Source organism: Rhinoraja longicauda, chromosome 38 (genome assembly GCF_053455715.1).
Source record: "Rhinoraja longicauda isolate Sanriku21f chromosome 38, sRhiLon1.1, whole genome shotgun sequence".
Lineage (NCBI taxonomy): Eukaryota > Metazoa > Chordata > Chondrichthyes > Rajiformes > Arhynchobatidae > Rhinoraja > Rhinoraja longicauda.
In genome coordinates this window covers 12,671,792-12,683,722 of record NC_135990.1, presented here as the reverse complement: position 1 = coordinate 12,683,722, position 11,931 = coordinate 12,671,792, and the positions used below count along the sequence as shown (strand labels likewise).

The 11,931-nt window shown below is 47.7% G+C and overlaps 1 protein-coding gene across 1 annotated transcript in view; it reads left to right on the top strand.

Moving 5' to 3' along the window:
* man2c1 (mannosidase, alpha, class 2C, member 1) overlaps nt 1-11,931 on the top strand; it is an 89,143-nt gene that overhangs the window by 26,200 nt on the left and 51,012 nt on the right. Inside the window, exons 8-11 of the mRNA XM_078429879.1 lie at nt 439-549; nt 2,510-2,602; nt 5,240-5,356; nt 8,018-8,113. Coding sequence (XP_078286005.1) covers nt 439-549; nt 2,510-2,602; nt 5,240-5,356; nt 8,018-8,113 — 417 coding nt within the window. The remainder of the gene's footprint in view (nt 1-438; nt 550-2,509; nt 2,603-5,239; nt 5,357-8,017; nt 8,114-11,931) is intronic.

The window sequence follows — 11,931 nt, the reverse complement described above, 5'->3', positions numbered from 1 at the left end:
CTCCAGCATTTTGTGAAATAAATACCTTCTTCAGGAGAGTCTCGACCCGAAACGTCACCCATTCCTTCTCTCCTGAGATGTTGCCTGACCTGCTGAGTTACTCCAGCATTTTGAGAAATAAATACCTTCTTCAGAAGGGTCTCGACCCGAAACGTCACCCATTCCTTCTCTCCTGAGATGCTGCCTGACCTGCTGAGTTACTCCAACATTTTGTGAAATAAATACATTCGATTTGTACCAGCATCTGCAGTTATTTCCTTACACTACCTTTGTTTACAAAGTGCCTATAATGTCGCAAATAAACCCTAGCCACTTCATAAGAGCATTGTCGGACAACATTTAAATAAATGTATAATCTTGTGAAGCTCTCTGGCACTAAAGGAATGATGAGTGCTAAATTAGTCACGATCATTAACACTATCTTTCACCCTTTAACAGGCACAGCAGTTGGAGTGGGTAAAGAGCTGGTACCCGGGATTGTACGCAGAGATCCAGGAGTTTGCGGAGAAAGGACAATTCATCGTTGTGGGTGGCACCTGGGTGGAAATGGTGAAGTATCAGAGCCATGATTAGCAAATACTGCATGCCCTACTTGGGCTTATTGGAACAGATGGGCTAAATGCACAGAGTCTTTTACTAACAGTAGGGGAATCGAGAACCAGAGGACATGGGTTTAAGGTGAGGGGGTAAAAGATATAACAGGAACAATAGACAATAGACAATAGGTGCAGGAGGAGGCCATTCGGCCCTTCGAGCCAGCACCGCCATTCAATGTGATCATGGCTGATCATTCTCCATCAGTACCCCGTTCCTGCCTTCTCCTCATACCCCCTGACTCCGCTATCCTCAAGAGCTCTATCTAGCTGTCTCTTGAAAGCATCCAGAGAATTGGCCTCCACTGCCTTCTGAGGCAGAGAATTCCACAGATTCACAACTCTCTGACTGAAAAAGGTTTTCCTCATCTCCGTTCTAAACGGCCTACCCCTTATTCTTAAACTGTGGCCCCAGGTTCTGGACTCCCCCAACATGGGGAACATGTTTCCTGCCTCTAACGTGTCCAACCCCTTAATAATCTTATATGTTTCGATAAGATCCCCTCTCATCCTTCTAAATTCCAGTGTATACAAGCCTAGTCGCTCCAGTCTTTCCTGAGGGGCAACTTTTTTGCACAAGGGGTGGTAGGTATATGGAATGTTCTGAGGCACGTACTATCACAATGTTTAAGAAACATTTAGACAGGTACTAGACCAAGTGGAGCCGTTGGGCCCAAACTCCTCCTGCATTGGTGCAGCACCTGCTCCTCCCCCTCCCCCTCCCACTCCCCCTCCCCCCCCCTCCTAGTTCAGGAACAAACAAACAAACAAACGAGAGTTTTAGTATATAGATATGGGTAGAATAGGTTTGGAGGGATATGGGCCAAATGCAGGCAGTGTAGATAGGGCAGGTTGGACGGCGTGGGCAAATTAGGCTTAATGGTCTGTCTCCACCCTCTATGACACTGTATTACATTAAACGTCAGCTTATCCTTGCCGGTGATGAGTGTAAACGTTATGTGATTGCTTCTTATTTGGGATTTGAGGTGAAACCGAGGCTCATATTTCAAGTGTGGTACCGAGGGAGTGCTGTGTGGCCTAGATGCCATCCTTGACTCAAGATTCAAGATTCAAGATAGCTTTATTTGCCATCCAATATTGGACGAAATTCAGTCACCCGCAGTCCAACAATAAAAGCATTAAATAGGCATTAAAATTACACAACCCCAAAAACACACAAAAAAAGAAACATCCATCAAAGAAACATCCATCACAGTGAGTCTCCTCCAGTCCTCTCTTCACTGTGATGGAAGGCCACAATGTCTTTTCCCTTCTCCTGCTGTCTTCTCCCGCAGTCAGGTTGTTGTGGTTGCAGGCCGCGCCGGACGGTCCGCATCAGTAGAGCTGCTGCCTTACAGCGCCAGAGACCCGGGTTCGATCCTGACCACGGGTGCTATCTGCACGGATTTTGTACGTTTTGCCTGTGACCGCGTGGGTTTCTCTGGGTGCTCCGGTTTCCTCCCACAATTGGTTCATTGACTTCAGTAAAATTGTAGGAATCAGTCTGACGGAGGGAGGGTCTCGACCCGGAACGTCACCCATTCCTTCTCTCCTGAGATGCTGCCTGACCCGCTGAGTTACTCCAGCATTTTGTGTCTACCTTCGGTAAAATTGCACATCGTTCCTTGTGTGTGTGTGTAGGATAGTGTTAGTGTGCGGGGATCGCTGGTCGGTGCGGACTCGGTGGGCAGAAGGTGGGATTCGTGACTGGAATGGTCTGTTTGAAATGCTGAAACGGGTGAGGAGGGAGGAGGTGTGTGGCAATCTTGCACACGCTGGCAGAAGGAGCAAGGGAATTACATTTGTTTAATATGTATTTGGAATTCCACATAGTTTCTGCTGCTGCTAGGACTACTGGGATTGTGTTGAGATCATACAGTTGTCCGTTAGCGGTCACTAATGTGCCGGTTCCACAGGACGGAAACCTCCCCTCCGGTGAATCCATGGTCCGGCAGTTCCTCCAGGGTCAAGCGTTCTTCCAGCAGGAGTTTGGCAGACGTTGTTCTGAGGTGAGTGAGTTCTGAGGTGTAGGAACCGGTGTTGGGCGTCACGGTGGCGCAGCGGTAGAGTTGCTGCCTTACAGCGAATGCAGCGCCGGAGACTCAGGTTCGATCCTGACTACGGGCGCCGTCTGTACGGAGTTTGTACGTTCTCCCCGTGACCTGCGTGGGTTTTCTCCGGGATCTTCTGTTTCCTCCCACACTCCAAAGACGTACAGGTTTGTAGGTTAATTGACTGGGTAAATGTAAAAAATGTCCCTAGTGTGTGTAGGATAGTGTTAATGTGCGGGGATCGCTGGGCGGCACGGACCCGGTGGGCCGAAGGGCCTGTTTCCGCACTGTATCTCTAAAAAAAAAAAAACCAGACCTCATCTCCCTGTAATTTCTGCAGAGTTACGTCTTTGAATAAGAAATCATATTTGCTCTATCTAAATTAGTATTCATCACGTACAACTTCCACTAAACACAAATGTTCAAATGTAATTTATCTCTAAAGTTTTAGTGTAGTCGCAGCCCAGGAGGATATCCAGCCCATTAAATCTTCTGTTCCCTACCCCTGCTCTTCGCGACAGTCCATCCCAGATCTCTATCCAGGTTCCCTTTTGATGGAGACACCAGAAACTGTGGGTACTGGAATCTGAGGGGAAACACAAAGTGCTGGAGGGACTCAGCGGGTCAGGCAGCATCTGTGGAGAGAATGGACGGTTGATGTTTCCGATCGGGACTGAAAGAGAAGTGTATCTGAAGAATGATGGCGACCTGCAACGCTGAGCATTTGGTTCTTTGCTCCCTTTTGATGGCGTTCTTAACCTTTTTGCATAAAACAAAATAAATCCTCTCATCCACCTCTGTCCTCTGCTCCCGGTCCTTGCACCAACGATTGGCAGCAATATCCTTCCATTCACTTTTATCTGGTTACAAAGGAAAACCACCTCAACTTCGACAATCGACCAGCTTTTGATCTTCAACCCGTGATAAATCTTTTCTGCATTCATCCCTAAAGTGAGATTCCAGCGTTGGATGCCACGTTGCACTTGTGTCCTTAATAGTGTAGGAAAGAAAACTGCAGATGTTGATTTAAATCGGAGGTAGACACAAAATGGTGGAGTAACTCAGCGGGTCAGGCAGCATCTCTGGTGAGAAGGAATGGGTGACGTTTCGGGTCGAGACCAGAAGTAACTCAGCGGGTCAGGCAGCATCTCTGGAGAGAAGGAGGAGGTGAGAAGGAAGGGTCTCGAAACGTCACCCATTCCTTCTCTCCAGAGATGCTGCCTGACCCGCTGAGTTACTCCACCATTTTGTGTCTACTTTTGATTTTACCAGCATCTGCAGTTTTTTTCCTACACAACCTACAAGTGCATCCATCTGAGACATTCAGAAGGAGGATCTGAAGAAGGGTCTCGACACGAAACGTCACCCATTCCTTCTCTCCAGAGATGCTGCCTGACCCGCTGAGTTACTCCACCATTTTGTGTCTACCTCCGATTTAAACCAACATCTGCAGTTCCTTCTTACACCTTGAAATACATTCAAGTGATAATCCACAAACAGGTCCCCGGGTCCCCTTCTTCACTGACTATTACCACGAGACTTCCTCAGAAAGCAAACGGGACCATTGGATTCTCGTTCTCTCAAACCTTTTGGGGTAATCAGACCAACTCTGAATTGGGTCCTTGGGTTCAGTTTGATTAGAAATATAGAAAATAGGTGCAGGAGGAGGCCATTTGGCTCTTCGAGCTAGTACCGCCATTCATTGTGGTCATGGCTGATCATCCACAATCAGTAACCCGTGCCTGCCTTCTATTAGTGCGGGTGCCACTATTGGTATGGGTGTCAGGGGAGAAGGCAGGAGAATGGCGTTAAGGGGGAAAGATAGATCAGCCATGATTCAATGGCGGATTACACTTAATGGGCCGAATTGCCTAATTCTGCTCCTATCACTTATGAACTTATGAACCTGAAACGTCGCCTATCCATGTTCTCCTGAGATGCTGCCTGTCCTGCTGAGTTACTCCAGCACTCTGTATCTTCTTTTGTAACTCAGCATCTGCAATTCCTTTTTTCTACTTTAGTCCCTTAAATTATTCTGTATTAATACAATTGACATGTGTGGAGCTAATGAGCTTCTTACGAGGATGTTGCCAGGACTAGAGGGTGTGAGCTATGGGCAGAGGTTGAGTAGGCTGGGTCTCTATTCCATGGAGCGTAGGAGGACAAGGGGAGATCTTATAGAGGTGTACAAGCTCATGAGAGGAATAGATCGGGTAGATGCACAGAGTCTCTTGCCCAGAGTAGGGGAATCGAAGACCAGAGGACATATGCTCAAGGCGAAGGGGAAAAGATTGAATAGGAATCCGAGGGGTAACTTTTTCACACAGAGGGTGGTGGGTGTATGGAACAAGCTGCCAGAGGAGGTAGTTGAGGCTGGGACTATCTCGTCGTTTAAGAAACAGTTGGACAGGTACATGGATAGGACGGGTTTGGAGGGATATGGACCAAGTGCAGGCAAGTGGGACGAGTGTAGCTGGGACATTGTTGGCCAGTGTGGGCGAGTTGGGCCGAAGGGCCTGTTTCCACACTGTATCACTCTATGATCCTATGAGTGCTACCAGATAGAAATGAGACCTTATTTTCTTTTCTTTACAGTTCTGGTTGCCAGATACATTTGGATATTCCGCACAGTTACCACAGATCATGAAGGGATGTGGCATCTCACGCTTCCTCACCCAGAAGCTCAGCTGGAACCTGGTGAATGACTTTCCGGTGAGTTGTCCACATTCAGCAGGCCGCTGGGAGGGTGGACACGTAAAGGGGGCAATTAGGGCGGCACGGTGGCGCAGCGGTAGAGCTGCTGCCTTACAGCGAATGCAGCGCCGGAGACCCGGGTTCCATCCCGACTACGGGCGCCGTCTGTACGGAGTTTGTACGTTCTCCCCGTGACCTGCGTGGGTTTTCTCCGAGATCTTCGGTTTCCTCCCACACTCCAAAGACGTACAGATATGCAGGTTAAGTGGCTTGGTAAATGTAAAAATTGTCCCTAGTGTGTGTAGGATAGTGTTAATGTGCGGGGATCGCTGGTCGGCGCGGACCCGGTGGGCTGAAAGGCCGGTTTCCGCGCTGTATCTCTAAACTAAACTAAACTTCATCACATTGAGTGGGTGGAGTCTTATGAGGATGTCAGTCACTGTCTATTATAGAGAAGATGTTTAAAAAGCACACTGCTAATAAAACTGCCTTGTTGATGATTCATGAACAGTCAGGTAAGGCAGTGACCGAGGCTGTTCACGGAAGATATAAATCATATTCATGATGTGTACCCATGAAAGCAAACTAAACTGTGAAAAAGAGCATAGTTTTCAGTCTGAAGAAGGGTCTCGACCCGAAACGTCACCCATTCCTTCTCTCCTGAGATGCTGCCTGTCCTGCTGAGTTACTCAAGCATTTTGTGAAATAGTTTTCAATCTAGTCGGGAGAGCTTGAAAGATCATTATACCTGGAAAACAAATCTTTGTACAGTATAAATAATTAACTTGTGGTATTTATTAATATAATCTGTTTATATATACTCAACCATCATCTTCACCTCACCTCACCTCACCTTCTGTCTCATTTTTCTGTTCGTTTACTTATTTATCTATTTATTTTCTTCTCTATGTTCTAGTAATCCCTGTAAAGCGTCTTTGAGTGTTTGAAAAGCGCTATATAAATGTAATGCATTATTATTATTATTATTATCTTCTGCTTATTCAGCGCAGGTCTTTATTAATGCTTGGCTTAACAACCATTCGAGACCAATTTTATCTTGATCAGAGTTTAGTTTCGTTTAGTTTAGTGATACAGCGTGGAAACAGGCCCTTTCGGCCCACCAAGTCCGCGCCGACCAGCAATCCCCGCACATTAACACTATCCTACACCCACTGGGGACAATTTTTAGGTAGACACAAAATGCTGGAGAAACTCAGCGGGTCAGGCAGCATCTCCGGAGAGAAGGAATGGGTGATGTGGTTTAAATTGAAGGTAGACACAAAATGCTGGAGTAACTGGTTTAAACTTTTACATTTACCAAACCAATTAACCTACATACCTGTACTTCTTTGGAGTGTGGGAGGAAACTGAAGATCTCGGAGAAAACCCACGCAGGTCACGGGGAGAACGTACAAACTCCGTACAGTACAGCACCATGTAGTCGGGATCGAACCTGAGTCTCCGGCGCTGCATTCGCTGTAAGGCAGCAACTCTACCGCTGCGCCACCGTGCCGCACAGAGCTAGGATCTCTGCTCAATTAGCCCTCCTTAAAAAGGCCAATTTAAAGCAAGTTGTTTTAAATGATCTGATTTGTCACAGACCGAGAATCCACAATGATATTTGGGCATAGAGAGTTGTGATGGGGCGAGATTTCACAAACCCAAGCTAGTATTCCTGTGAATGTGGGATAGTGAGGAAGGATCTGAGTGAGGCATTTAAAATGGTTACAATTTCATAGAATAACTATTAAGAAATTGTCTGATGTTGAGGGACTCGAGATGAAAATTTGAGTTTTTGAACAGAAATATAGTTGCTACTTTGAAAGCCTCGCTGTATGTCTGAAAACAGCTTTGTTGAGGTGTGCTAGAAGCTTTACATTGCACCAAGGATTAAAGCATACTAGATCAAACCTCTCCTGCATTAGTGCAGCACCCTCTCCTCCCCCCTCCCCTCTCTCCCCCCTCCCCTCTCCCCCCTCCCCCCTCCCCTCTCCCCCCCTCCCCTCTCCCCCCCTCCCCTCTCCCCCCCCTCCCCTCCCCTCTCCCCCCTCCACTCTCCCCCTCCCTCCCCCCTCCTCTCTCCCCCCTCCACTCTCCCCCTCCTCTCTCCCCTCTCCACTCTCCCCCTCCCTCCCCCCTCCCCTCTCTGCCCCTCCCCCTCCCCTCTCCTCCCTCCCCTCTCCCCCCTCCCCTGTCTCCCTCTCCCCCCCTCCATCCCTCCCCTCCCCGTCATCCTCCCTCCTCCTCCCCCTCCCCCTCCCTCCTCTGCCCTCCTCTCCCCCCCTCCCTCCCTTCCTCGCCCCTCTCCCTAGGAGATAGATTTAAACTTTAAAAATGTGAATAGCTTTAAAAATATATCACCAATTTCAATGAAACTTCTTCCATTAGCACCAAAGGGATGACGGTGAGTAAGGTGGGCCTAACATTGTCGCGCTATCGTGTACCGATTTGGCTGTAGTTCAGGAACGAACAAACAAATGAGAGTTATAATATATAGATGCACTAACATTGGCTGAACCAAATCCTGTCTAATTCCTTCAACCAATGCCTTTTTTGGTTTTGTTATACTTCGTGCTCGTGTCAACAGAGATATTGAATTCAAACCCGCTGTTGTAGCACGTTCCATGTCATGTCAAGTAAAATGTGTACCTTTGTTCTTGCCATTTGAAACCATCACAGCATCACACATTCTTTTGGGAAGGGATTGATGGGTCCAGGGTGCTCACCCACTTCCCACCGGGGAACTCCTACGAAATGCACTGCAAGGTTGAGGAAGTAAGTATGAACCGAACGCTGGCCTCAGATGTTCCTTACAGACAGCACCCGTGGTCGGGATGGAACCCGGGTCTCCGGCGCTGCATTCGCTGCGAGGCAGCAACTCTACCGCTGCGCCACCGTAACGTTGTAATTGTCCCTCATGTGCAGAACAGTTCCAGTGAGCGCTGGAATCGCATCCAGTGGGGTGATCGCTGGTCAGCGCGGATCCTATTGAAACGTATTAGATTATTAAGGGGTTAGACACGCCAGAGGCAGGAAACATGTTCCCAATGTTGGGGGAGTCCAGAACCAGGGGCCACACAGTTTAAGAATAAGGGGTAGGCCATTTAGAACGGTGATGAGGAAAAACTTTTTCAGTCAGAGAGTTGTGAATCCGTGGAATTCTCTGCCTCAGAAGGCAGTGGAGGCCAATTCTCTGAATGCATTCAAGAGAGAGCTGGATAGAGCTCTTAAGGATAGTGGAGTCAGGGGGTATGGGGAGAAGGCAGGAACGGGGTACTGATTGAGAATGATCAGCCATGATCACATTGAATGGCGGTGCTGGCTCGAAGGGCCGAATGGCCTCCTCCTGCACCTATTGTCCATTGACTTGGTGGGTCAAGGGGCCTGTTTCTGTGGGTGAAGCTATGAGCGATTGGTCCTGGGGGGGTCGTGTTTGAGTAGCTGCTGGATCGGGGAGAAAAAATGTTGCTTTCACCCCCCTTAGCTTTCAGGTCGGGTAGAATTGATTCTGGCAGCCGCACTTGGTAACGTTGTTCTGTGAGTATACTAGCAGTTTCAGCTATTTTCTTCCATCCTGTTGTATTACTGCAAGAAAAAGTTCAACTCTTTCGCCACCAGAGTGCAGCAGTGCGCTGCCTCCCATCCTTTGTTACAACGTGTGGCAAGGAACTGCAGGTGCTGGTTTAAACTGCAGTTAGACGACAAAATGCTGGAGTAACTCAGCGGGTCAGGCAGCATCTCTGGAGAGAAGGAATGGGTGACGTTTCGGGCCGAGACCCTTCTTCAGATTCAAGTCAGGGGAAAGGGGAACGAGAGATTTAGAACAAATGAGTGAAAAATATGCAACAAAGAAACGATAATCAAGGAAACAGGCTGTTTGCTAGGTGTGAACGAGAAGCTGGTGCAACTTGGGATGGAGAGTGAGAGAATGCAGGGGCTACTTGATGTTAGAGAAATCAATATTCACACCACCGGGCTGTAAGCTGCCCACGCGAAATATGAGATGCTGTTCCTCCAATTCATGTTTAGCCTCACTCCGACAATGTGGGAGGAAGCCAGAGCACCCGGAGAAAACCCACGCGGTCACGGGGAGAACGTACAAACTCCACACAGACAGCGCCCATAATCAGGATCGAACCCGGGTCTCTGGTGCTGGACGGCAGCAACTCTACCACTGCGCCACCGTGCCGCCCCATGGTTAAATGAGATACTCTGCCACAATGCCACATGAGATTTGTCATGTTATATTTGCTTATTGCCATGACCTATTGCTTATTGTACCAGAGGAAGAACTAAATTGGGATATATTTAAATTTGGTGCAGTTATAGTCTATTGCCTAGTGACCTCAGAAGGCAGTGGAGGCCAATTCTCTGAATGCATTCAAGAGAGAGCTAGATAGAGCTCTTAAGGATAGCGGAGTCAGGGGGTATGGGGAGAAGGCAGGAACGGGGTACCGATTGAGAATGATCAGCCATGATCACATTGAATGGCGGTGCTGGCTCGAAGGGCCGAATGGCCTCCTCCTGCACCTATTGTCTATTGTCTATTGACCTGCTCCATAAACGATGCTGACATTTAATTTCCCGCCCAAGGCTTTACCTTTTTATGACATTAGATTTTCCCCCGGGATGGCTAAATCTGCAATGAGCAGCGTTGTCCAACAAATGGCAATTTAGCTAAATTATATAACTTTACAGTAGTTATATTTTTTAATTAAATGTAATTTAAATTTTAACAATGATGAATCAAACACCTATGTAAATATCAAATTATTGTACCTTTAAAGATTTTTCATCACAAAATTTGTTTCTTAAAATATGACATTTTCATTACAAAGATAGGTCTCTCCATTTCCCTCTACAGATGCTGAGTTCCTCCAGCACTTTGTGTTTTTCCTCTAGCTTCCAGCGCCTGCAGTTCCTTGTGTCCCTGTTCCATGCTGTCTGGCTCCATAACAAGGCTGGTCTCTTGTGTGGAGCCCTCTCTTTGTTTACCCCATCAGTGTCAGGAAGTGCTTCTGATGGCTGGGTCCGACCCTATGGAAATCCACCCCCCAACCTTCTCTAAGTTTCTCATTTTAATTTACTCAACGTGGGTCTCCTCCCACATCCCAAATTCATGCAGGTTGGTAGGTTAATTCACAAGTGTAAATTTCTCTTTGTGTGCAGGTGAGTTGGTAGAATCTAGATGGGGTTGACAGGAAAGTCATGAGAATTTAAAAAACATTGGGATTAGTGTAATGGGTGTACGCAAAATGCTGGATTAGCTTAGTGGGTCAGTTGGCATCTTTGGGGGACAGGTGATGTTTTAGGTCAGACCCCTTCTTCAGTGTAATGGCACGGTGGCGCAGCGGTAGAGCTGCTGCCAAACACTGCCAGAGACCCGGGTTCGATCCTGGCTACGGGTGCTGTCTGTACGGAGTTTGTACGTTCTCCCTGTGACCGTGTGGTTTTTCCCCGGGTGCTCTGGTTTATTCCCACACTCCAAAGACATGGAGGTTTGTAGGTTGACACAAAATGCTGGAGTAACTCAGCGGGTCACACAGCATCTCGGGAGAGAAGGAATGGGTAACTTTTTGTGTCCACCTTCGATTTTAACCAACATCTGCAGTTTTTTTTCCCTACGAGGTTTGTAGGTTAATTGGCTTCGGTAAAAATTGTAAAATTGTTCCTAGTGTGTAGGATAGTGCTGGTGTACGATAATTGCTGGTCGGCATGGACTTGGTGGGCCGAAGGGCCTGTTTCCACGATGCATCTCTAAGCTAAATAAACTTTTAAAAAAATTAATGGGATTAGTGTAGTGGACAGAGAATGCTGGAGTAAATCAGTGGGTCGGTCAACATCACTGAAGAATATGCTTTGTGTTTAGGTTGAGTTTAGTTTTGTTGCTGGCAAACCAGTCAGCGGAAAGACAATACATGATTACAATCGAGAATCATGTAATCATGGATAGGTGACGTTTTGGGTCAGAACCCTTCTTCAGTGTCATGGGTGCTTGATGTTCAGTGTAGACTTGGTGGGCTGAAGGAACTGGTTCTGTGCTGTAGACTTTAGAAGGGCTCACCATCCAAGGACGTACACCCCACTGGAAATAAATGTGTCTACTGTGGATAGGGTGAGCAGCTTTAAATACCTGGGAGTCCACATCAAAGAGGATGTGACATGGACAACGCACATTGCCTCACTGGTGGGTAAGGCAAGGCAACGCCTTTACCACCTTAGACAGCTGAGGAAATTCAGAGTGTCTCTGAGGATCCTTCATTGCTTCTACTCTGGGGCTGTAGAGAGCATCCTGTCCGGCAACATCACAGTCTGGTTTGTGAACAGCTCTGCCCAGGACAGGAAGGCCCTGCAGAGAGTAGTGCGTTCGGCAGAACGCTCCATGGGAACTACACTCGCCCCTCTGCAGGACCTATACATCAGGAGGTGCAGATCCAGAGCAAGCAAGATTATGAGGGACCCCTGTCACCCCAGTAACGGACTGTTCCAGCTGCTACGGTCAGGCAAACGCCTCCGCTGTCACGCTGTGAAAACAGAGGATGAGACGGAGTTTCTTCCCACAGGCCATCAGGACTGTTAACTTTTATAATTCC